The 27,258-nt window shown below is 38.9% G+C and overlaps 2 protein-coding genes across 2 annotated transcripts; one reads left to right on the top strand and one right to left on the bottom strand.

The window, feature by feature from the left end:
• Nucleotides 1-157: 157 nt before the first annotated feature.
• LRR (capping protein regulator and myosin 1 linker 1 leucine rich repeat protein) lies at nucleotides 158-20,179 on the top strand. The gene is made up of 29 exons (XM_076123081.1): nucleotides 158-436; nucleotides 569-666; nucleotides 1,639-1,689; nucleotides 1,916-2,024; nucleotides 3,979-4,082; nucleotides 4,603-4,715; nucleotides 5,402-5,491; nucleotides 5,669-5,934; nucleotides 6,469-6,656; nucleotides 6,946-7,023; nucleotides 7,445-7,629; nucleotides 8,633-8,784; nucleotides 9,058-9,173; nucleotides 9,261-9,332; nucleotides 9,483-9,654; nucleotides 9,811-9,946; nucleotides 10,123-10,315; nucleotides 11,096-11,214; nucleotides 11,327-11,447; nucleotides 11,563-11,583; nucleotides 11,737-11,911; nucleotides 12,101-12,172; nucleotides 12,451-12,613; nucleotides 15,149-15,195; nucleotides 15,316-15,411; nucleotides 16,084-16,173; nucleotides 17,062-17,124; nucleotides 18,332-18,364; nucleotides 18,450-20,179. Exons 1-29 carry the CDS (start codon nucleotides 376-378, stop codon nucleotides 18,464-18,466), a joined length of 3,201 nt encoding a protein of 1,066 aa, XP_075979196.1. The 5' UTR covers nucleotides 158-375; the 3' UTR covers nucleotides 18,467-20,179.
• A 153-nt stretch (nucleotides 20,180-20,332) lies between these two features.
• HDAC1 (histone deacetylase 1) lies at nucleotides 20,333-26,213 on the bottom strand. The gene is made up of 11 exons (XM_076122556.1): nucleotides 26,033-26,213; nucleotides 25,553-25,665; nucleotides 24,736-24,853; nucleotides 24,358-24,458; nucleotides 23,962-24,205; nucleotides 23,676-23,852; nucleotides 23,415-23,517; nucleotides 23,095-23,329; nucleotides 22,928-23,017; nucleotides 22,674-22,821; nucleotides 20,333-22,580 (listed from the first exon to the last, which is right to left on the bottom strand). Exons 1-11 carry the CDS (start codon nucleotides 26,079-26,081, stop codon nucleotides 22,504-22,506), a joined length of 1,455 nt encoding a protein of 484 aa, XP_075978671.1. The 5' UTR covers nucleotides 26,082-26,213; the 3' UTR covers nucleotides 20,333-22,503.
• Between the last annotated feature and the right edge of the window lie 1,045 nt (nucleotides 26,214-27,258).

Below are 27,258 nucleotides of genomic sequence, written 5' to 3'. Positions count from 1 at the left end.
ATTTAAAAGGTGCTAATATGCTTTGTTGCGTATTTATTTATCAATGGCTCTCCATATTTGATTGCTTTCTTGATGCATTTTTTCGAAAAATCAATAAAGTAGTGAAACTGTTTTTAGTGCTGGTAGCATTGAAATATGGCCCTTCCACAAATCCACAACGATATTATCTGTGGTTCGTTACCCTACCTTCCCATTGAAATGGTGTTGTGGTGGTTTTTAGGTCAATAATTCGTAAAAACCATTTATTATATTTTATTGAAATGCTTTGTTAAAGTGTCTTAATATCTCATCTAGTGTGTTACAATTATTTTACTAATGTGTTGTGTATATTATGGATGTATTGTGCTTTAAAAATATTTACATTTTGTGGGAGTAATGACACTAAAGAAAATTGCGAAAATGTCAACAAAATCTCATATATCTACGGAATTGAGTGGTTAGTGATTGAAAATATATTGTAATATTTCTAATATTCTATATACAATACTGGTTTTACCTTTGGTATTTGATAAATCTTACATTTTATATCATAATCACTATTGACAGTTTTTTTTTATTATTTTTGCAGACAGTATTAGCAATGTTTTGGGGAAAAATGTTAAAATACTATTCAAATCCCTTATTCGAATGGAATCAAGAGGTGATAAAGTAGATAACAAGGTCATGGTAAGTGTCCATTAACTTAATTGGTTGGTAATTATTGTTGTCATACATTTTTTCCTCTTTCAAATCACTAGATTTTCTTATTATTAAAATAGAATACTATAGCATTATTTTAGTTTAAGCTTAACTCATGAGGTTGTTTGTTTTCAGTTATATTTATTTATAAGTCTGAAAATTGTGGCTTTTTTTTTATAGTAATTAGAAACACATTTTTTATTATTATTCTTAATTAATGAAATTAATCATATTTAATTCTAATCCATGACATAATTATAAAACTACATAATATATTATATTTATCAGAGCCTTCTTTAATTAAAAAAATAATAAGTAAACTAAAGTTAATCATTGGTATGTTTATCAAGTTGGTTGGTTTTTTTCTGTTTATATTGATAAGGCACTTGACAATGGCATGAGTCATGTAGGTGTGCCAGCCTCTAAATGACCTGCAGATGTGTGTGTACTGTTCCCTGTGGACATACACTGAATGACAATAAGCCATATGGTCAACTTTAGACGCAATGACTAAACCAATTTATCCATTCATTGGCTTTATTATTTTCATTGACACAATTTCTAACAATGCTTCTATAGTTATATTATGTTGTATATTATAAATGGACTTCAATTTGTGGTTTTGACTCAAACCTAAGACAGTTTGATTTCATATTAACATATTATCAGGCTGCCTGTTGAGTCATAGAATGGAAGTAAAAGAAAAAAAAACAATAGAATAATATAATATACCCCTTAATCATATGAGTAGGTATCATAAATACCAATTTTTAGTTTAGGTGAATTGTGTATCCTAACTTAGTAGTTATAATGTTAATATCAGAACCAAAAATGGATTTATTTTTATGATCTACATTGTTTTCTGACCAACACCTATTATAGTATTTTCATATTATAGGTAAAACTTGGTATAAGTACAAATTTGCTAATACATGTTATTACTAATAATCCATGTTTCAGGTTGTAACAGCTTATAGAATTTTCATCACCACAGCAAAAGTTCCCACTAGGGTAAGTTTACCTTCGGTATCCTCCTTACTTATACAATTTTTATGAATGTACAATTTTCCTGGTATATAAATATACTCCCTGATAAATAAGTCTGTTTATATATTCTTAAGTAAGTAAATTAAAAGGAACAATAAGAAATTTCATAAGTAAACAAATATAACTTCTGGAATAATGTATGAAGATAGATGCTTATTGTCTGTCTCAATACAAAATTTTGTACATACAGGTTGACAATGGATTTCACCTGATGGAGATAGAAGCACTGGAAAGCAAAAAGGCTAATCACCTATCAATAACACTGATTCATGAACACAAACCAGTATCTATACTTATAGGTAAGTTTATTGATAAGATATCTTTAAAATAACTTAGATTGATCTGAACACAGTCATGAGTGTGTCAAATATAAATGGTTGATAATAAAGAGATAAAGTTGATTACTCAAAATTGAGTATCATAATGATTTATCTATGAATTGATTGTATAAGTCTCATCACATATTCTGTGTCTTTATAATTGATTTAATCTATACTTATACTAATTATATAAAATTTAAATGCATCAGAAACTTCTGATTTGAATAGAAAAAATATTTTTGTGTTGAATAGACAATTTATTAAAGAAGGCTATACACTTTATAATATCAAGGTATGACTTAAAGGAGTGGAGCAGTAATAAAATAGTTAAATAGACGGGAAATTTAAAGTCCACGCGGACGAAGTCGCGGGCGGACAATAGTACACAATAATTGGTTATGTATTTGGTGAAACAAGTTAATATTTAATCACAGAAAACTTGTTTGTGTGTACCATTGACTGCTCACTGCTGGTACATTCATTGTATGCTAATAAGCCTTGTGGTCAATAGTAGACAAAAAGTAATTATTTATATTGTTATCTAAGTTTTCCTCTTGTTTGAGGCTGTAATTAAATTGCCTTGAGTTTGTTAGTGTGTTGTTTACTAATTGAGTTTATGTAGAGACTCTTACATTTGAAGATCAGGTCAAATTCGAACAAAACTTGGTGCAAGTGCAAACCATGAATAAATTATTTCGATTATTGCTCTTATATAGCTTTGTTTATAGAATCTGTTGAGTCATAGCAATAGTAGAAATAATATATTAGCCCAAAGTGCTAATAGTCAAAGAAACTTATTGTCTAATGAAATACCAAAAACAATTTAATCAGAGTTCCGTGCGTCATATCGCAATCTAGCTTTCGTTGATGACTGATCGTTTCGCCAGCTGCACTGCGAGTGTAACCGGCAACGCGGCATGCGAAACTGTACATCAATAATAACTTCAAGTTTACCCACGCATGAATCACTCTTTGTATATCCATACTATCCATACTAATATTATAAATGCGAAAGTAACTCTGTCTGTCTGTCTGTCTGTCTGTCTGTCTGTCTGTCTGTCTGTCTGCTACTCAATCACGCCTAAACTACTGAACCAATTTGCATGAAATTTGGTATGGAGATACTTTGATACCCGAGAAAGGACATAGGCTACTTTTTACCCCGGGAAAATGACGCATTTCCCGGAAAAAATCAGGTGGCGAACGAAGTCGCGAATAATCAATATAATAATGACATTAAATTAACAAAATTCCGTTGTCATGGCAACTGTTTTAATGGCGGATATGTGTTAGCGCGACTTCGTTATATTAAGAGATATAAATAATTTTAAGAATATTTTTCGTGAAAAAAAAGCATATTTTATATCATCACGCTACGACCAATAGGAGCAGAGTAACAGTAAAAAAGTGTTACAAAAACGTGGAAAATTCTGACCCATTCTCTTATGTGACGCAAGCGAAGTTGCGCGGGTCAGCTAGTTTACTATAAGGTACTGCTATAGTGGCAGCCCGTGGTTTAGTGACGACTAATCGATTGCCGACGGCAATGATTAAAACGTATTGTATGTAATAAATGCGAAAGTTCGTGAGGATGAATGTATGTTTGTTACGCCTAAAAACTACTGACCACAATTTGATGTTATTAAGGAACTAAGATAGCTTATAACCTGGATTACCACAGAGTTTCTACCCCGGGAAATCTTTAAACTTGAACGAAATTGCGAGTAAAAACTATTCTTCAATAAGCCTGGACCTTATTCTCTTTATCTTTTGGATGCAATTTGGGTCGTCGCGGTGCTATAAAATAGCAACATAACATGGTTGTAGAAACTTTAACTAAACTACTAGACTAACCCAAGGAAAGGCCTCTAAGAATCTATAAATGATTCTACTAAGTAATTTTCCTCTATTAAATGTATTATGTTCATTGCAGGTGAAGAAGGTACATCCGAAGGTCTTTTAAACATAATGCATGCGCTATCGATGGCTTTCGACGACTTATTCCCAAACGTAGCCATGGTTGACATTATATCAAAGGTTTGTACAACTCTTTTATGTCCGTAGGTATTAACGTTCATAAAAACGAATTTCACTAATTGTCGCGTCAAATTTAATTGTATTTGAAACGATCGAGTTATTCATGTGGTGACTCCTCGTCTGTACATTCATACTGAATTAAGTTATACAATGTGAAAGTACAATTGGGATGACTAACTACAGTTTTATTTGTGCTAATAATTCTTTGTTTTTTCTGATGCCCGTTTCCTAGCTGACTATTGATGTCATGCTTAATTTACGTCTTTTAGTTCAATGCTATTTTCATGTAAAAAATACAGTTAATAAATTTTTTTTATTGTTTTAGACGTAAAAGTAATATGACGTAGCTCTTTCTTTTGTCCGGGTCTATACGATATGAAGAAGAAATATCAGTGTTTTGGGCTTAAAATTTTTCTTTAACTTCCCCAATTAAGAATACTTGCATAGCATTGGTAAAAAAATGTTTTCGTATAAACTTATGCACATTGTGTGTTATTTTAAAGAGTTTGTTGTGTTACAGGTGCATTTGCCATTTCCAGTGCCTCAAGTAAGTGGCACTCGCAAACATTCTACGTGTGGTGATTTCTCAAACCAATATGCGGCAATGTGCGATCTTTGCCAAACGCCCTTCAGGTAATTCATTGTTATATACATATAGCATACAATAGTACATTGCTATTTCCCGCGATTGCTTAACTATTACGGAAATAATTTAGGTTAAGGTTTATCCTGTATTGCATATCTTAAAACGACAGGAAAGTTGGTTATTGTTAGCATTTGAAACAGAACTCAATGACGCTTTTTAGCGACCATTATAGTAGTAGATATTAGTATTCCTCTTGAATTCTTGTTTTTTTATCTATTTTATAGCAAATATAATGGGTTATAACTAGTTATATTATAACTGCAGGAAGAATGCACACACAGAGGTCACATCAATCAAGTTCGTTAGTAGTTTGTCGGTCATTGCCATTTGTTTTTTCTACAATAGACGCGCAATTTATTAATTTAGCGTTGAATTGCCTTTATATTCTGAACTCGGCTTTCGTATTATCTTATTTATTAGTATTATGAGAAACATATTTTTCTTTAATTTTGTGCATTCTGAAATGGCGTGTAATAAACCCAATTACAAGGCATTTATCAAGTATTCATTTTAGGAAGTCAGTCAGGCGTGAGATGCTTAACTATTGAAATCAATTTTTAGTTTCCAACGTTAGTTGAGTTAATAAGCGAGTTCCTCCTTTAATTATAATTAATAACTTTATAAAGATTGGTTTTGCAGAATTATTACAACATATTATTTAATTTTGTTGCAGAGCTGAAGTGGCGTGGGATATCGACACGATCTATTTGGCGCATGATATTAGAATGCTACATCTAAAAGATTTTGACCACCTAGATCAAAGGTATGTAAATGGTACATCCCATTTCAAGAAGCGATCGCCTATCGAGCCTTTGTTTTATCATTGTTTACTGTCGCGGCGATATAAACAAATAATATATTTTTAAGTTCGTCTTCTAACACTAGTCGTTTTCCTAAGCAAGGGGATAACAGTTTGAATATCGGATGTTCTTTTCTGTAGGGACCTGATCCCGCTGGTGATGGCGCTGCAGCACAACACGTGGTTCCACGGCGTGTGCGGCGACGGCGTGCGCGCCAGCGGCGAGGCGTGGGAGAGCGTGTGCCGCGTGGTGCGCGGCGCGCGCCCGCCGCCCGAGCGCCTGTCGTGGCGCGCCGCCGCGCTGCGCCACGACCACGCCGCGCGCCTCGGACACGCGCTCACCCGCGCGCGCCACGCGCCCGCCATGCACACCGTCGACTTCTCGCAGAACCACATCGAGGACAAAGGTATGCCTCACACTCATTCATCGTCATCAGGCCTGTGTACATCTATTGCAGATGATTCGGGTGGGGTCAGAAAGAGGAATATTTGTAATGAAAAAGGCCTTTGCGGGGGTGACCACCGCTATCGTTTTTTTGGCAGATGAAAGAGCCCGAGGTCGATTGGGGGTTGGAGGCACGTAAATGACGTAGTGTTCGTTTATGCACTTACTTGTTGAGCGCATAAGCGTATGCCTTATACTGGTACCATGCAAATTCATTGAGTTTACGTAGTATCTACCCGCGTAGTCATATACAATACTTTTTCCTGTTTATCGTTCATATTTCAAATAGAACTGATCGATCCGTATTACTTTTTCCTATGAAAAAACTCAAATAAAATTCACGCTTAAATGAAATAAATAGTTATTTTATTTCGGACTTGTATCCATGTATAATAAGACAATGTCAATAAAATACTCGCTTTCATTGACCATGACTCACATAATGATATTCAAAAATCGTTTATATTCACGTCACAAGTATTGTTTGTTGTTTTAGGTGCTATTAGTATACTGGGCGGTTTGGCGAACAATCCCGACGGACTGAGACACATTGCACTGTCGCAGTGTGGCCTCACCGGCAAGACTGTGATGCACCTAGCGACCATGTTGAATGACAACCCGTGCCATCTCTCCACACTGTCACATCTTGACTTGTCCTATAATAACCTGAAGGATGATGTACATGTAAGTATAAACAGATCATTACAATTCAATTAGAGATAACTTATTTCTACTTTAGGCAATACGTGACTAAGAACAGAAACCACAATTTTGTACTGTTTACTCATTATAATTACCACAAGCATGTAACTTATTTGGCATTCATTCATTTAAAGTAGGTATCATTAGAATTAAGAGGAAATGTTTAGTTTCCAGGATTTTCCCTGTCATCTGAATGGAATCTAACCTAAACCGCATAAGTAACACTTTTCATCCTACAACATTGGTATTAATTACTATTTTTTTATTTCAGAACCTGTATAATTTCCTCGCGCAACCTAACGTTTTAACATATTTAAATTTGACAAACACCGAGACGACATTAGAAAATGTAAGTTCTTCTTCGTATTACTATTTTAAGATAATTCGAATTAATCTATACTAATATTATAAAGCCGAAGAGTTTGTTTGTTTGTTTGTTTGAACGCGCTAATCTCGGGAACTACTGGTCCGATTTGAAAAATTCTTTCAGTGTTAGATAGCCCATTTATCGAGAAAGGTTATAGGCTATATATCATCACGCTACGACCAATAGGAGCAGAGTAACAGTGAAAAATGTTACAAAAACGGGGAAAATTCTGATTATCTTAAGTGACGCAAGCGAAGTTGCGCGGGTCAGCTAGTTTTTAATATTCTTATACCTATATGAAGATATTACCATATAGTAGTAGCATATTGTCAGCGTATTTGTAAGCATAGACATGTGTAAGATGTGTATGTAACTCGACTAATGCACGTTGTTGTGTGTGCAGATGTGGGGCGCGCTGCTGCGCGGGTGCGCGGCGCGGCTGCGGTCGCTGGGCGTGGCGCGCAACCCGTGGTCAGCGGCGCGGCGCGCGCGGGACCCGCCGCCCTCCTTCCGCCAGTTCTTCACGGCGTGCCTGGCGCTCACCGACCTCGACTTCTCCTACTGCAAGATGCCGCCCGACGCGCTCAAGTATGTACCTCTGACTGACTGCCTCTGTGGCGCAGTGGTTTACGTCACCACGCTTCCATTGCGTCGGGAGGTCGACAATTATTTGTGCGATCCACAAATAATTGTTTCAGTCTGGTTGTACTTTGTGTCTGTTGTTTGTATGTATGTAAAAGTCGCCGCGACACAAGAGCAATTCTTAGTGCGGGAGTTGTCTTTTTTTACCGAAAATAAGATATATTACACTCAAAGTCAAACATCACATATTTAGTACCTAATGCTAAAGCATTTCTATCTCTGCAATCAAGTCTACACACGAAAGTAGTTGACAGTCGACAATATGTGTCACTGAATTTGATTCTACTTATGTGTCACCAACGTGGCAACAAGTTGCAGTAGTGTATAAACTCCATAATACAATAACGGGAAAGAAACAACAGAGATAATATAGCAAGCAAGAGTAACAATAACTTCATTCATTTCCCTTATATGAATTAATTACTTATGTGTTACACCAACAGGAAACATTTTACAGGAAAATACTTTAGCGATTCACAACATTTATTTATATAAAGAATATAATGCTTTCAATGCATATACTCTAAATTCGGTACTTGCAGATAGTAACAGTTTTCATTATGCATCAAATGTTATAATAATATGAGGTAGAGCGAAGCAAGTGCGTCTAGAAAAATAACCAAAATTATGTAAACAGTAGCTTATAAAAGTAAACGATCCTATTGATAGAAATTTCCATTCGAAGCCTCTTTCCCTCGTAAATCAACTTTCTGGTCAATTCACAAAAGGCAAAAAATCCATACTTAATATTATAAATGCGAAAGTAACTCTGTCTGTTTGTTACTCAATCACGCCTAAACTACTGAACCAATTTGCATGCAATTTGTTATGGAGATATTTCGATACCCGAGAAAGGACATAGGCTACTTTTTACCCCGGGAACGAACGGGACGAAGTCGCGGATAAGAGCTAGTATTATATATAAATGTATTATAACTTTACTTATCAGGAGTCTATTACTTGGGTTGGCGTGCAACGAGAGCGCGACGGGCGTTCAACTGAATCTGTCCGGCGTGTTGTCGTCATCGCAGGCCGCTCATGTGCTAGAGTCCTGTATACACGGCGTGCGGTGTCTGCAGTCATTGGATTTGTCTGATAACAGTAAGTGTTTACGCAAAAATAACTAACTTTAATAGTGTTCTTTAAGAATGTTTTTAACCGACTTAAAAAAAAAGGAGGAGGTTCTCAATTCGTCGCGATATTTTAAAATACATGTACGTACTACGTACGAGCGTATACGCTTTTTTATAGATTATATTCCATATATTATGTATGATTTTAAAAGCAAACATTTTGTTTTAACGGTTTTTTTTTATTTACATTTAAATACTTTTATACCAATTTCGTTGAATAACTTATGCGTTTTTATTTTAGGTATGGAATTTGAATTGTCTGGCATAGTGAGAGCAATTGGGAAGAATCATTCCATCACACATTTGTCGCTAAGCAAACTGACGGGGAAGCGATCGTATGCACCACCCTTAATACAGGTAAATATTATACAGTATACAAGTCAAGAATATAATGTATTTAACATACTATTTGGTTTAAAATAATGTATTTTTTATATTTCTCAGGCACTAGTCCACGTTCTTCAAGAACAGGATACCGCATTGACATCATTAGATCTCAGCGATTGTAAATTAAAGGTAACTTTAAACTTAAACAGATTATTTTTTTGGGTATAATTTTATAATATTCCCCATTAAAAAAAAAACAATTGGTACAATGCATGCTATTCTTCATACATTATTTCTAGGCGTCTATAATTTAACATTTAACATATGTAAATATTACAGGGTGATTTATACGGGTTACTAAACGCGTTGGGTGGCGCGAGGAGGTTACGGTCACTGGATGTAGGTGGCAACCTGGCGGGTGACGCGGGCGCTAGGCTGCTGGCCAAAGCACTACAGTGTAATTGTACACTACAGACCCTGTATATTGACCGCAATGCATTCAGTTTGCAAGGTATGTCTTGTTACTTTCTTTTCTTTACTTTATTTGGTTGTTAAGCAGTGTGTTTGTTAACATGGGTACTATAGAAAAAGCTATCACTGGATCCTTCGTCTAATTACTTATTTACTTTTTATTTGCCCTAACTTAATTGTCGTTTTATTCGAATAGGATTAACGGACATAGCGACAGCACTCCGCCGGTCGGTAAGCGTGCGACGCGTGGAGTTCCCGGGCTGCGACGCGGCCGCCGGAGGGCGAGGCGCTAGCGAGCGTGTCGCTACTCTGTGGCGGGATCTACACGAGAGGTAAATCCTTTGAACTAGCGATGTCACAAAATTAAAGCATTTTTTTACTTTAGAAAATCGGTTTCGTGAGACCGCGTCGGAGATTTATTCATACTGTCGTAATGTAAATGATTACCGTGCTGGTTATGGTTGATATTATGATCTTAGCCTGTAACGCGAGCGTTCGTTCCCCGCAGACTGGCGCGCAACTGCAACCCGGCGCAGAGCCACACGCTGCGAGCACTGGCGCTGGAGCGTGCGTGGGCGGGCGGCGAGGCGGCGGCGGCGCTGGCGGCACACGCGGCCGCCGCGCTGCCGCCGCCGCCGCTGCCCGCCGCGCTCGAGCGTGCCGCCAGCGCCGCGCACCACCTGCTGCACCAGTACCTGCAGGTACGTACACACGGCACAGAGCCACACGCTGGCGGCACACGCGGCCGCCGCGCTGCCGCCGCCGCCGCTGCCCGCCGCGCTCGAGCGTGCCGCCAGCGCCGCGCACCACCTGCTGCACCAGTACCTGCAGGTACGTACACACGGCACAGAGCCACACGCTGGCGGCACACGCGGCCGCCGCGCTGCCGCCGCCGCCGCTGCCCGCCGCGCTCGAGCGTGCCGCCAGCGCCGCGCACCACCTGCTGCACCAGTACCTGCAGGTACGTACACACGGCACAGAGCCACACGCTGGCGGCACACGCGGCCGCCGCGCTGCCGCCGCCGCCGCTGCCCGCCGCGCTCGAGCGTGCCGCCAGCGCCGCGCACCACCTGCTGCACCAGTACCTGCAGGTACGTACACACGGCACAGAGCCACACGCTGGCGGCACACGCGGCCGCCGCGCTGCCGCCGCCGCCGCTGCCCGCCGCGCTCGAGCGTGCCGCCAGCGCCGCGCACCACCTGCTGCACCAGTACCTGCAGGTACGTACACACGGCACAGAGCCACACGCTGGCGGCACACGCGGCCGCCGCGCTGCCGCCGCCGCCGCTGCCCGCCGCGCTCGAGCGTGCCGCCAGCGCCGCGCACCACCTGCTGCACCAGTACCTGCAGGTACCTACCATCTCGCCGACCCACACTTTAAAACTGTCAGAAATCGGCACCTATGATGACCTACGATCGATATTTAAAGTGTCACTAGTATTATTTTTAAATCTGACTGAACGTATGCACGGTTCGACAGAGATGTGGCGAAGTGTTCGCGGCGATGGGTGGCAGCGGCACCAGTGGCGAGCTCGTCACATTACAGGCAGTGCGCGATGCCATGGCGCCGTGCCAGAACCCGCTGCAAGATCTACTCAAGTGAGCCCACCTTCCAGTTTTAAAAGAGAAAAAAAAAACAATAATTACTGAGGTAATTTTATGTGGGATCCAAAGTTAAAAATATTCAAACCTTATCTTTTTATAATTATAGTCAGGCTGTGGAGAGCTTGGCTCTGCTGGCTTGTGAGAACGTAGACAACATAGACAGCGAGCCGGTGCCAAGCGCCGACGGAGACATACCCGATCTACTCACGCCGATATCACATTCAGGGGTAAGCAATAACACCAGGGTTAGGATATGAAATTTGATAGATAAAGTATACTTTTGCGATAATTTTTTGTTGTGTTAGTGGTATTCAATTATTGTTTACGTTTCACGCTACTCAGAAATTGGATTACTTGAATTTGGTAAGAAAAATAAACCATTTAAATTATGAGTTGTGTTGTGTCTTATCTAAGCAATATCTTCTAGTGTTTTACGATAGATACATTAGGCTTTTAGATAGTTGTAGATTCACTACGTTTTGGTGCCTGCTCGATACTAATCGTGTGTCTGTGCAGGCGACTCCGCTGGGCTGTCGGCGCCGCGAGCGCGGATGCAGGCGCGTGCGGCCCAAGTCGGTGGCGGAGCAGCAGTGCAGCTCCAACGAGATGCTGTCGCTGCCGCCGCTGCACGCCGAGGCCGCCGACGGGCTCGCCGACCTGCCCGCGCACACGCTGCGACACCTCGTCAAAGGTTCGCTACTTCTGTCCATGGAACTTGTTACGACATCGCACGTTCATCGCGCGATTGACGACTGGGAATATGTTTGCTAACTCGCAAAGCAATGCCGCTATTTACATTTTTATTTTCATGTCCAACGAGTCACGAAGACCAGTAAAAAGAAGTGCTAGAGTAATATCGATATTTTTTATCTTTTCACAGGTCGACCCAGACGAGCCAAGACAAGGGCGCCGACACGACCGATAACAGATCAGTCACAAGATATCGATGAAGGTAAATAAAATTATTGATATTTATTTTGATGTCCACATCCATTTTTGAAAATAAAACATATAATCCCTTTTTATAACGTATAAGTACATTCACCCAATCTGGGTTCTAAATACACAGGAGCTAAAGTCCAACTTTTGTACAGATATGTGCGGAACAATAATTGAAAGAAAACTCGGGATCATCTTTTGTACCCGATTCGGTAACCAGACTAACAGCAATATCATTGTAGGTACACTGTTGAGTGCATCTAGTACTATAGATTCTATATGGTGTCCCAGGGCTGGAGGAGTTCTGGCGCACGTGCCGCACGCCGCCGGGCAGCGAGGAGGCGTCGCTGTCGGCGCGCACGCCGCTGACGTCGCGCTCGCTGCACTCGCTGTCGTCGCTGGCCTCGCCCTCGCCGCTGCGCCACTCGCCCACGCTGCAGCGGGACGACACCATGTACGTACCCTCTAATACCTAACTCATCTCTCCAACTAACACTATCGCTGTCGGCGCGCACGCCGCTGACGTCGCGCTCGCTGCACTCGCTGTCGTCGCTGGCCTCGCCCTCGCCGCTGCGCCACTCGCCCACGCTGCAGCGGGACGACACCATGTACGTACCCTCTAATACCTAACTCATCTCTCCAACTAACACTATCGCTGTCGGCGCGCACGCCGCTGACGTCGCGCTCGCTGCACTCGCTGTCGTCGCTGGCCTCGCCCTCGCCGCTGCGCCACTCGCCCACGCTGCAGCGGGACGACACCATGTACGTACCCTCTAATACCTAACTCATCTCTCCAACTAACACTATCGCTGTCGGCGCGCACGCCGCTGACGTCGCGCTCGCTGCACTCGCTGTCGTCGCTGGCCTCGCCCTCGCCGCTGCGCCACTCGCCCACGCTGCAGCGGGACGACACCATGTACGTACCCTCTAATACCTAACTCATCTCTCCAACTAACACTATCGCTGTCGGCGCGCACGCCGCTGACGTCGCGCTCGCTGCACTCGCTGTCGTCGCTGGCCTCGCCCTCGCCGCTGCGCCACTCGCCCACGCTGCAGCGGGACGACACCATGTACGTACCCTCTAATACCTAACTCATCTCTCCAACTAACACTATCGCTGTCGGCGCGCACGCCGCTGACGTCGCGCTCGCTGCACTCGCTGTCGTCGCTGGCCTCGCCCTCGCCGCTGCGCCACTCGCCCACGCTGCAGCGGGACGACACCATGTACGTACCCTCTAATACCTAACTCATCTCTCCAACTAACACTATCGCTGTCGGCGCGCACGCCGCTGACGTCGCGCTCGCTGCACTCGCTGTCGTCGCTGGCCTCGCCCTCGCCGCTGCGCCACTCGCCCACGCTGCAGCGGGACGACACCATGTACGTACCCTCTAATACCTAACTCATCTCTCCAACTAACACTATCGCTGTCGGCGCGCACGCCGCTGACGTCGCGCTCGCTGCACTCGCTGTCGTCGCTGGCCTCGCCCTCGCCGCTGCGCCACTCGCCCACGCTGCAGCGGGACGACACCATGTACGTACCCTCTAATACCTAACTCATCTCTCCAACTAACACTATCGCTGTCGGCGCGCACGCCGCTGACGTCGCGCTCGCTGCACTCGCTGTCGTCGCTGGCCTCGCCCTCGCCGCTGCGCCACTCGCCCACGCTGCAGCGGGACGACACCATGTACGTACCCTCTAATACCTAACTCATCTCTCCAACTAACACTATCGCTGTCGGCGCGCACGCCGCTGACGTCGCGCTCGCTGCACTAGCTGTCGTCGCTGGCCTCGCCCTCGCCGCTGCGCCACTCGCCCACGCTGCAGCGGGACGACACCATGTACGTACCCTCTAATACCTAACTCATCTCTCCAACTAACACTATCGCTGTCGGCGCGCACGCCGCTGACGTCGCGCTCGCTGCACTCGCTGTCGTCGCTGGCCTCGCCCTCGCCGCTGCGCCACTCGCCCACGCTGCAGCGGGACGACACCATGTACGTACCCTCTAATACCTAACTCATCTCTCCAACTAACACTATCGCTGTCGGCGCGCACGCCGCTGACGTCGCGCTCGCTGCACTCGCTGTCGTCGCTGGCCTCGCCCTCGCCGCTGCGCCACTCGCCCACGCTGCAGCGGGACGACACCATGTACGTACCCTCTAATACCTAACTCATCTCTCCAACTAACACTATCGCTGTCGGCGCGCACGCCGCTGACGTCGCGCTCGCTGCACTCGCTGTCGTCGCTGGCCTCGCCCTCGCCGCTGCGCCACTCGCCCACGCTGCAGCGGGACGACACCATGTACGTACCCTCTAATACCTAACTCATCTCTCCAACTAACACTATCGCTGTCGGCGCGCACGCCGCTGACGTCGCGCTCGCTGCACTCGCTGTCGTCGCTGGCCTCGCCCTCGCCGCTGCGCCACTCGCCCACGCTGCAGCGGGACGACACCATGTACGTACCCTCTAATACCTAACTCATCTCTCCAACTAACACTATCGCTGTCGGCGCGCACGCCGCTGACGTCGCGCTCGCTGCACTCGCTGTCGTCGCTGGCCTCGCCCTCGCCGCTGCGCCACTCGCCCACGCTGCAGCGGGACGACACCATGTACGTACCCTCTAATACCTAACTCATCTTTCCAACTAACACTATACCACAAATAAAAAGTCTAGTAGAGAAATAATTTTGTGGAAAAAATATTTGTGTCAACATTGCAGCATTGCCAAGAAGTTAAATTAAAGGGTGTATGATTGGTTTGGTATTTTTAATGTCAGTGAAATACTTACTCCCTTGATTGATGTCACTGGAACAATAGGTTTCGATAAATTTTTATTTGTTTGCTCAAAGTTATTTTTTTTGCATTGGATTTATTGTATATTTTATGCTCCACATTATCTTGGAGTAAATTATGATGTCTTATTATTTTTATAGAAGAAGCTGCAGAATAATGAGATGCAGTAAATAATTTGTGGTATTTTATTTACAGGTACAGCGTAACATCGGGTGAAAGCACGCCCGTTTTATTAGAATGTGGTAAGTATCAATTTATTAAACACTTATTAGGTCATTTTATTCACTTTTTATAGATAAGTCGCAGCTAAATAATTTCAGGGGAATTGTAAAGTTATAATGTATTGTCTTGGTGTATTGCAGAAGTGTCTCGTTGCAAGTCTTCCGACAATGTAGGCCTCAAGACATCAGCTTCCACACCGCCACCGTCACGGTCTTCCGACAACGTCAACACTATGGGTGAGAATCGCATTAATATATTCATTAACACGGGGTTACATACGGGAAGTAGATACTTAATTATTGGGTTTCTAAAATGTCATTGTGAGTTCACGTAACTTTGGTTCTTTCACATCAAGGGTAAATTAATTAATTAGTATAAATAGTTTTTACTTTAAAACCTGGGCTTCAGGGTATAAATAAATTAAGAGATTTCGCTATCGAAATAATGTTTCCAACTTAAATATATTGAAAAATCGCTGGATTTCGTTGCAAAAGTAACTAGACTTGTAAACCTGAGGGCTCTTGCTTCAATGCAGTACTCGCAATAAGTGATTGTCCACTTCACTGCCTTTTCTGAATGTGCTAACACAGCTTATGTGCGTATTGTACGCTGGTGTGATTATACGCTTAACACCGGGCTCCCGACTACATCTATACCACAGGATAGTGGCCATATACATTCATAATACCAGCTCAATCACATTTGTGCAAAACATTAAAATATTTTATATGCATTACTGATTTATTTTGCGTGCTTTTAATTTCAATTGAAACACAAATTATAATTTACACTTTTATTTTATTTTAAAGCATGAATGATAAGCTTTATAAATTTTAATATTTTGCACAAATATAAAATGGCAAGCATATCGTGTCGGTGCGTGTGTGTGTAACGAGTGCGTGTGGTAGGGAACGGATGCGCCCGCACGCCCGGCAAGGCGCGCCCGTGGTCCGTCGCCGGCGTCAACCCGGACAATAACGCCGCAGCTTGCACCACCGGTGAGATATTGCATGTTTACTATCTATGTGTCATTATTTCTACCGCATGACTACTACCATCAAAATGATTCCACCGAAAAATAAAACTCAACTTTTCTGCAAATGCATTTTTTAGTTGATACTTTTAAAAGCGTAATAACAACTTTAAACTCAAACCGTGCCCATACCATTTACCTATTTATTGATGTCTTTCTGTTTATTAGAATTTATTTTCTAGGTTTATTTTACCGTTATCATCAAGTAGTAGATTATTACAAATATTTCGAATTTTACAGATAAAAGAATACGATGTTTTTTCACTCTACATGTGTGACAAGCTACTGAAGTGGTTTTTTTACTAACTTTTTTACTTTAATATTTGCATGTTGTTAGTCTTGTAGTTTTATTTTGTGATTAATCACTAATTATAATTTTCTTTTAGTATTTGTTGTTAGTGAAGAGTCAATTATTTTTATAGTAACTTTGTATTCCATAGTTTATTTATAAATGAAAAATAATGAAAGATATTTGTGTTATTTTTTTGTTATATCAAAGTTGCTATGTTATGAATCTGCCTACTTACTAAACAAACACAAGTAGAGCATTAAAAAGTATTTATGAGTAATTAATCTTTTAAAGATGAGACACATTTGGTGAAATAACGATGTATTTAATAAATAAAACATACTAACGGTCTAAATCATTAAATAAAATACCATTATTGGTTGCAAGGCTATCAAGAAGCACATCTGTGGTAACGACGCGTCGTTACGTGACGTGACGTTTTACTTCAATTTTTTTTTTACACAAGTACTACCTACATGATAATGTAGGACCGTTAGGCACAAGTCATGTTCACCGGTGTCATGTGAGGGGTTACATTCTGACGTGTTGGGTGGTGGTCTACAGAAGGCGTGGAGGCGTGCGTCGGCGGCAGCATCGTGGGCATCACGCCGGGCGCCGCACTAACCAGTAACCAACTTTCAGACGCTATTCTATACTGAAACGTCTTGTGCCGTCTCGCTGTATAGGTAAACGCTTGACGCTGCTTTACGTGTGCTGTTTGTGATGCATGTTTCAACACTAAACTACATTATTGACTGAACTAAACAAATAACTTAATTTTTTCCCGATTGTTGTCTCCTTGAAGTGTTTTTCGCGCAAGTCGCGGCACTCTTCTACTGTTACAGCCTGTTTTAGCGAGATTGTTTGTGATGTGTACGTTATTCAAAATAAGTACGTAATATTTTATATCACTTATCGTTTCTTAATCTACGCTCGTTTAAAATTAGGAATGTTAAAGAATATATATTTCCAAGGAAGGAAGGAGTTTCTGCCTCAGATACCAGCAATGCACTCTCTTTATATATTTTTTTGTTTTCTCTGTCGGCCAGTGAGAAAACATTTTTTTTACACCATGCACCTACACATTATAAACATTATCAAGGGAGTGATGGTGAATATTTTCAGTATTACTACTAACTAGTGAGGTATGCATACTGGTTTTAACAAATATATTATCGTATTTAGTTCTGTTTTGTATTCCCTTTTATTGTTGGTCCTATATGTCAATTTGTAACTAATAGCAAGCTCTGACGCAAAATTTTATTTGCATGGTATGTTATGTGATTGCACTTAATTCATAATTAAATGTTATTTTAACTATGCATGGTGTGACTGTTTTACCTCCTAACGTTTTAAATCACTGTTCCTAAACAAAATAACATAATTGTTATACTTTTTATATTTTAAGACATTTTCAAAATTTTGAGGGATAATTACAACGAATCTATTTCCGGTCGGTTCTAATGAGTTTCCTTGTGATTATTTAAACTTATCTGTTTGAAGAAGTTATTGGAACAGACCGTTAATTATTAAACTAGATGAAGAAAGCTTACTTTCTGGTTGGCACTGACATCTGTAGTACGTATATTACGCTAATACCAACTTAGCTTTTACAATGGACTATAGCATATTCCATTAATTATCCATAACTATGTATTGATGATCCTTATTCTGATTTATTCCTTTATTTTTTTCATACAGTAGCTAAGCTTAAGTGCTATTTAGTATTAAATCTCCGCTGTATATGAATGATTAAGTATATTAGGTACAGAAGAACAAACATCATGTGATTCTAATAGACATAGCAAGTAATTGTTTTATATTTATGTTACAGGTTCAATGTTACGAGATCATCCTTTAACTCCAGGTAAAACTTGATATATTTTTCCCAACACAAATGATAGTAACATGTCATGTGTCGAGTGTTAATTATTTATTTGGTATTTCCGCAGAAGGCACTGAAGCCTAAGCCAAGCTCGGGTGCAGTCCAGCGCGACGGAGACAGTACGTGATAAGTTGAGCAGGGTTCAATGTCCAGATATTACACAAACACGGATTTTAATTCACGGATGCTCACAATTGTGCCAGTTAGAATGTTAACGTTTTAGACAGTAAAATAGTTACTGATTAGTATTCTAATATTGTATTTGAATAAACTGGTCGCCATTTTAGTTACTGTGCGAAACGATTAATTTTAAAGTCTTAACATTAAGGACATTATGAATTGATGATACACGGTCATAATAATTCCAAGTAACGTATGGTAGGATTAAAATATGATAATCATTTTCTATTTACTGTGATTCAGTTCGTATTATGTTACTAGTTCATGTAGTCATTAATATATTTTAATCGCTTATAATTTATAAATGTGTAATCCTTTCCCACTAATGGATATATTATTTTGAGTGGGACATATTATGTTATTATTTCAAGTAATTATTTCTTCTATACATTTGTATATTAATAATGTCAAATTCATGGTTATTTATAATTTGAAACATGAGTTTGCTTTGCCATTAAGCTTGCCGTGGCTATATGATGCAAGAAGTATCCACGATTCTATAAGTATCACTTTCGAATTCAAGGAGTGCCACTGTCGTCAATTTTAATTTATTTATATCAACCGATATTACGGACATTGATCAAATGAATTGCTTTAGTTATAAAATCATCTGGCCATGGAGCGTTTGCTGTGACTACGTATAGCTTGTGATCCTAGATACATTGTTACCGACTTACGCACAACTCTTCTGATATTAGTAGGTACGCATTAAGCGTATATTATAAGATAGCATTTCAATATTAAATGGCATTTACGATTTCTAACACAGCCATATCGTTTTAATACTGATTTTAACTATTACCTAATGTAAAATAAATACTTATTTCAAGTTCGTATTCCATAATAAACTGCTAAAATTGATATTATTTATACTTTGTTATGCCGCTTATTTAAAATCTAAAAATGTGTACGAATAACGTTTCTCTGTAACATTTTAGTTCATTCTATTGACGATTAAATAATGTAAATATATTTGTGAATTTGTTCGGCGTTGATTAGTAGGAACTCGGATTGCAAACTAATTGGTCTTAACTAGTCATAATTTAAAAGGCCTATTTAATTAATTACGCACAATTTATTTACATCCGATTATATTATGAATTGAGAGAAAATATAATTTGTTTTCTTAATTATTTACCATGACAGATATCTTCCAGTTATACATTCCTTTGTAATTTTAAAGTAGACATGAAGTATTATGGAAATAATGAACAAGTGTGATTTTAAAATGAAGTTCAAAACGTGAAGTGAATTTTTTAGATTAGTGCACTTGCAGAGATGTATGTAAGGTTCAATTTTGCGATAATTTGGTGAAAGTAGTAAATCGCCCCATACAGTTAAGTGTTCATTAGAGTAAAGATTTGTAAAACTATTACATTCATTTATCTTTGAATTCATAAAGGCTGTCTCGTACTGGAGTTTCCTGTATGTAAAATTACTGATTGAAGTAGATGTATATTGCTAAATTATTTCATAGTATTTTTATATTCATTCCAATTTAGTTGGTTTTATCTAGCTCTTTGGTACCAGACTGATTTTAAGGTACTTTTATTTTATGGTGCAATTTATGTCTAGAGCGTTGTGATAATCGTTTAAAATTACATACAATATACAACACCTGTCGTTTTATTTGTTTTTGTTCATATTCATTTACACCACAAGTTACGTAAGATAGCTAATTTATAACTAGTATTAAATAGGATTTATTGCACACTGGCTATCTCCAATACGCCGAATTATGGTTAAGGATTTTAGATAATAAAACAAAAGTTAGGACACATTTTGATATATTGAACAATAAAAAATATATTTACAGTTCTTATGCTATTTAATGCATAGTCAAAAATATTCATCACCTTACAATCGAGCATACGGAAGAAATCCTGTTATAACTTCTTACAAAATACACATAATATATTGCTTTAGTAATTTCCGTTGATAAGGCGAACCCAGACATTGAAATATTGAGGAATACTTAAAAGTATTGATATAATATGTATAACATATTATAACATACACCTTATTCAAACAATACTGCTGCTTCAATATTTTAATGAGGGAATTGGTACAGTAAAAAATTATAGAAATTTGAGAAAATGTGACCAACAAGGCAAATCTAACAATGTGTACAAAAATCTTGCATATTATTATAAGTCTTAAAATGACCGTACAACTAGACTATTGTTACTTATTTCGAAAACGTTTATAACATGATATAAAGCTGTGTGTCTATGTAACTAATTCATGTAGGTCTTCATTATCTTCTTTTACATTTTAATGACTCGCTATTGCTTAGTGATACCACACTATACAGTATTGCAATACTTATTGTGATAAAAACATTTAAAAAATGTACCTATATTAATTTTGCAACATACCAACATTTAAATGAGAGAGACGTGTCGATTATCACGACTCCAACGTAACGTAATGCTTGCTAGTCAAGAACAAACAACAATGAGCAAATAATATATAGGTACTGCCAAATTAAATAGCATATAATGAAAAGGGGTAAACAACCTCTGTAGGAAGTAATCTTCCATACTACTGCACTGAATCTAATAACATTACTAACAGAAAGCTATTTTTTTACTCTATTAAAAATATGCTACTTTTATTTATGGAAATAGTTTTAGCAGTTACAAATATTAATAGTTAGTTGGTATAGTATAAGTTTGAGATGATTGTAGACTGCCCATCATTCTTTGGAAGGTATATTGGATTCATTGTTTCGTAGGGAATGTAATAAATACAACAAAATTCAAACTCCCCCTACAAAAGATCTATGTTCCTTCTCTTGACATAATTAAAATATCTAACCCAATCTTAAATTCTATTAAATAAACTAATACATAAGTTTGGTTGGAAGGACATTTTGTCTTTAATGTTGTATTAATCCAATATAGTTTAAAACAATTTTCACTTAATTATACATTTATATCCTAAGAGTCACTTCTATAAAAAATAATTTATAACTTGAAATAATTATTATTAACTAGTGGCGCCATTATCGGCATATTTGAATTTGTTACCAGCTGAACCTGATCCCAGACTTCAAGGCGTATGGATAAGTGTCCAATTGCTTTTAGATCAAACAACAGCAAATGACTAAACAAATCTGTCATTCAAATCGTTAAGCTAACCGATACTTATCCAGCAGCGTTAGGGAAACCGAAAACGACAGTAAATTTGACAGAACAAATTATTTTGTCAGAAATTAGATTTAGCTGGACCGCAAATTGCAATCAACAGAATGTTTTGTCAGAAAGATTGGTCAAGGCGAATAGTTTGGGTCATCACACATTGCCCTTATATATTTTAAGACTTATGTTGCCTATGGGCTAGGGAATTTCAACAACCTGAGTGATTGCATTTTTACGCTTCTACATGCTACACAAGAGTTCATATGGTAAAGTATACACAAGAATCTTCTCCAGCCAATAAAATTGACCTGTGTCAACTTTAACCCGCATGACCAATCTTACGGAAAAAGCAAACATGTTAACTACCTTTACAAAGGACATCGTAAACATTATTATTTAATATACCATTATTCTACGAAATACAAAAAACCTTAACTTTAAACAAAGCTATAATCGCATGGAAACATTTATTTTCAACTAATGGACATCACACATCAACATTTCACTTTTACTGTTCATCCGTTAATAGTGTACATGTCGAAAACGTGATATATCTTAGTTGTGGGAACAGTCAACGGCAGTAAGGAACTAAATATTATCTTGAGATCCGAATTAAATTCACTCATAATGTTTTGGAGTATCAAATATATATTTTGGAGCACTTTAAATTCTTGATAAATTGTATTGATTCACAGTGTTAATGACGCGCGCATGTCAACACAGTAAGAACTTGAGTCTCACCTATCGTGGCTTTCGCATGATAGAGTACTGTATAAACGCCGGCGCCTACCGCACGCATCAGGGATTTGGCGGCAACTCTTTCTTTGGTTCCTCCACACTGCTTATATTCTTGACATCGTCCTTAGAATCTTCAGCTGAAAATAACAAACAAAATTAGCCAAAAATGTCAACTTGTCACGATATGGCAACAACAAAAGATAATTATTATGTTGCAAAGTCATTCATACCTTTGATTTCATCTTTGAGCTGAGATCCATCTTTGTCTAGGCGCGGGCGCTTGCGCGGTTGATTCCTGTACGACCTGTTGTCGCGGCGGCCACCCTCGCCTTCATCTTCAGAGTCTGACAGTTCTCCATCGCCAGTGATACGTTTATCCTAAAGAGATCATACAATATTAATATAAATACATTTTCTCATGTATATCAAAGGCACATGAATCATCAGATGCAGTAATAATTTATGTACTTTTTTTTGTGCTTACTTTATCACTCTGTGGCAATCTCTCATCTTTATCAACTTTGTCTTCATCTTCAGATTCATCATTTACGGCATCTTCAGGAATGGCTTGCACCTGGAATAGATATTTTAATTAAGATAAAGAGGCAATTATTATTTAAATTTCCAGATCCTAGAAAACGATGTGTTTACCTGTACGCCTGGAGCATGTGGCAACATTCTGAGGTTTTCAAAGAGCCTGTTCTTGATTTTCTCCAAATATTCCGGTGTGTTCTGATTGGACATATTACTAGGCGAGATGTGCAATTTGAAATCAGGGCCAAAGTATTCAAAGTAATCATTGTAGGGAAGTTCATTGGCTATTTCAACGCCGAGAGCAACAGACGTCTCATAGGTCCAACAACGCGAAACATTGCGTATTGTATAACTGGAAAGATAATGCTAGGTTAGTTTCTAGTTACTGTACACAAAAAATTACCGACATTTTTTTTTTGTATGCAATCTATACATACCCTCCACCTCCAACAAGAAGGAATGGTAGTCCAAATCTTTTCACCAGCTCTACGCAACGACCATGGCCTCGTACCGTCAGGTTAAAACATCCCAGTCTGTCACCTAATTGAATTAGAATAAATTAATAACATTACACTCGGATTTCAGATGATTGGTATGTAAATGAGTATATTTGGGTGAAAAACGTAATATTTCAACAAAAAGAAAAACATGGATGTAAATAAACTAATAAAAATATTTATTTTGTAAATGTAACTAACCTGTTAAGGAATCCGCACCACACTGCAGTACCACTGCGCTGGGCTGGAACGTCTCCATGACCTTAGAAATGATGGGCACAAATATCGACTCATATGACTCGTCATCCATGCCATCACGCAAGGGAATGTTTACAGCGTAATATTTGCCTTTGCCAGCGCCAATGTCACGGAGATCACCTGGAATACAAGTTGTACAATAATGTGAAGTTTGTAAAAAACAAAATTAGGTATTGGGGGTGATTATTCTGAAATGACAACCAACATGCAGTAAAATTGCAAAACTAACCTGTTCCTGGGAAGTATTCTCCATATTTGTGGAATGACACTGTCATCACTCTGTCTGTGGTATAGAAAGCCTCCTCAACTCCATCACCATGGTGCACATCAATATCAATGTACAATACCCTCTGATGGTATTTCAGCAGTTCTAAGATTCCAAGTACAATATCATTAACATAACAGAAGCCTGATGCTTCAGATTTCTTCGCGTGGTGAAGGCCTCCACCCCAGTTGATGCAGATCTCTGAAGCCTGGATGAAAGAACACATGTTAGATATTTGTTTTTTTGTTAATTTGTCGAATCGAACCCAATTTTACTTAATCTTTAGGTGAGCTTTTTTGTCTTTATGGTATCTAATGAATGGTATGTAAGTAAAGCCTAAGGTTGAAAATGCAATTTTACCTGTTTGTTAAGTTTCACAGCTGCAGCAACTGAACCACCAGCAGATAACTGGCAGAATTCATAAAGGCCATCAAACACGGGACAGTCCTCTCCAACATTGACTGTTGAATTAAGAACATGTTTTAATTTCAATAACTGTGTTAAAAAGCAAGCCATTGTGGTTATTTCAGTTGTATACCATGTGCACTACTGTAGGATTCCAATAAGGACTTTGATTTCTAGTAATGTGCACTTATTATCAAAAAGTCAACTCAACAATTATTATATGGCAATATAAATTCACTGAAAAATTAGAACAAGTAGCAAATCATCTTTGTATAGCTTGAGATAAAATAGCATTGAACTATAGAAATAGTTAAAATAGATTTCAATATTTACATCTTTGCATCTGCTTGTTGTACTCAGACATATTATCTGGTCTTATTGATCTTAGGAAACGTATGTAGTCATCCGAGTGGAACTTTGTCATCTCATCAGCTGTTGCTTTATGTGGTCTCTGTAAGGAATTAAGACTGTATAAAAGACTGGTATCAACTTAAAGGCACAGTTTTAAAACCTCTGACAAACAAAAACAGTGCATCTATTAATATGTACATGAGTAAGTAATTTACAGTGAATCAAGTTGTACTCATTAAACTTATTTTACAATTTTTTTTGGTCTGAAGTCTTTTCATTTATTGATAGGTAGAAATAGAGTACAGGTGTAACAGTTGAAAATAATAAATGAAAGTACATTTCATTTACAGACAATCTCAACATTGAAACCAACACAATTGATAAAGGTTTATTAGTTTTGCAAACTTTTATCAATTGTGTTGGTTTCATATGAAAAAATAATCGAAACTATTTCAAATTCCCACTGTCAATGTTACCCAAATGATTCAAAGTTACCCAAAATGACCTTAATTAATATTTTTTGTGTAAGTATTGGTCTTAAATAATAGCTATATTATTAATGAAAAACTACACTCTTAAATGATCTTTGAAGGCAAGGTCTTAAGCTGTATTATGTACATACTATAAAAAACATTTAAATGTCTCAAACTATAAACTAATCTCTTGGCGATCTAGTAATTACTGAAACTAGTAAAATTGCTAAAATATAGCACAATTCTTTAAATATATGATAATGATAATAATGCAATGCTTAAGTAATAAGTTATCACTATGAGGAAATCTCATTTAATTAACTTACATAAATTTCCATTTTCCTGTATAAACCGTAGTTGAGTAAAAGGTTGTGGGTCATACGTATACGATGAGGTTTCATGGGATGACCCTGTCCATAGTAGTAATTTCCGATATCACCTAGAAATAAAAATATTTGTATACAATACCAATTTAAACTTCTTATCAGTATGTTACTCAGTGCATTTCATGGCTTGACACATAACAGTCTGTACCATAGTTATCGAGATGAGAACGAAAACCATGCGGCCAATGAGAGCGCGGAACGCAGTACAGACGGCCCAAGCGTACCTAAGAAACATTATAATAAAAGCGTAAAGATGAGTCCAGTCCTATTTCACCGGAACAAAACCACAAAATTTTGATTTATTTGGCTCTAATCAAAGAAAAACATGGGTAACATTGAGTTTAAAAGAACAGTCGTCATAAAATACGAATGGACGCTAAAAGCGACTGAGTGGCGGGTAACAAACTTTTTAGTACTTACTATCGTAGTAATAACACACTCTTTTTTTACTATGTGGTTGCATCGCCATGATTGAAATTTGGTTAACAATTCACGTTCAAAATAATCACAATTGACAATATTTTATTACTATTAAATATAATCACTAAAACACGAACATCGCCGCACAAACTTCCTCAATTGAATGAATGAGATGAACAGAATGAAGAAAAGAATGTCCATGAAGGCGTTAAACAGAACGAACAAACGGAACCATAATAAATAAACATTCGGTTGTTTTTATGCATGGCAACTATGTACTTTTGGATGTGTGACCAACTTTATATAATGAGACTGCGTATCCACCAGAGATGTGTGAGGTGAGATAGACAGACAGACGCGAGTAGAAATCCTGCCAATTTAATTACTTTTACCGGTTCTAGAGACTCTAGTGTACTTTATAGTAGATTAATAACTTATGTCACAAAATAAAATCAATTTTCGAGGTGGTTTTCCCCTGTATAAGTAAACAGCCACAATATTATATCACCATCTCTGTGATTATCTACTTTAAACTCGATCAAATACTAACTAACTGGTCTTTGTGCGCAAATTATACGTTTGCAGATTTTGCCATCAGTTTCGAACTAATAGATTTCACGACCATTTTTTTTTTCTTTTTTTTATAACTCATTACTGTCCCAGTGCAGGTCAAGGGTCTTCTTCCAAACAAGGGCCTCCCCCTTGTTTGGAAGAAGACCCTTGACCTGCACTGGGTTAGGCCTTGAGTCCACCACGCTGGCCAAGTGCGGGTTGGGGACTTTGCATGCCCTCAATAAATGTATTACACAATTTTTTAACGCATGCAAGGTTTCCTCACGATGTTTTCCTTCACCGTTAGAGCAAGTGATAATTATTTTTAATACACACATAACTTCGAAAAGTCATTGCTGTGTTGCCTTCGATTCGAATCTGCGACCACTTGCGTGGGAGGTGCCAATTTAAACCATTAACCACTCGGCTATCACTGCTTCACGGCCATAAACTTTATTATATTTACAGTGTTAATAACTAAAAAATACAAATTTAAACTTAATGCTTTGTTTTTGTTAAACATAAAATAAAATTTAATTTAACTTAGTGTCTAAGTACTTGTGTAGTCAGTACATAATTTATATGTAAAAAATTTATTAAAGCTCTTAAGGGAACAGGTTCATTTTGTTGATCCAGCTCAGATATTGGACACCAAAGTGATAAATTAGTGATAA

The sequence above is a fragment of the Anticarsia gemmatalis genome, chromosome 14, assembly GCF_050436995.1.
Source record: "Anticarsia gemmatalis isolate Benzon Research Colony breed Stoneville strain chromosome 14, ilAntGemm2 primary, whole genome shotgun sequence".
Classification (NCBI taxonomy): domain Eukaryota; kingdom Metazoa; phylum Arthropoda; class Insecta; order Lepidoptera; family Erebidae; genus Anticarsia; species Anticarsia gemmatalis.
Note: the sequence above shows the minus strand (reverse complement) of the source record. Positions and strands in the feature narration are given on the sequence as shown.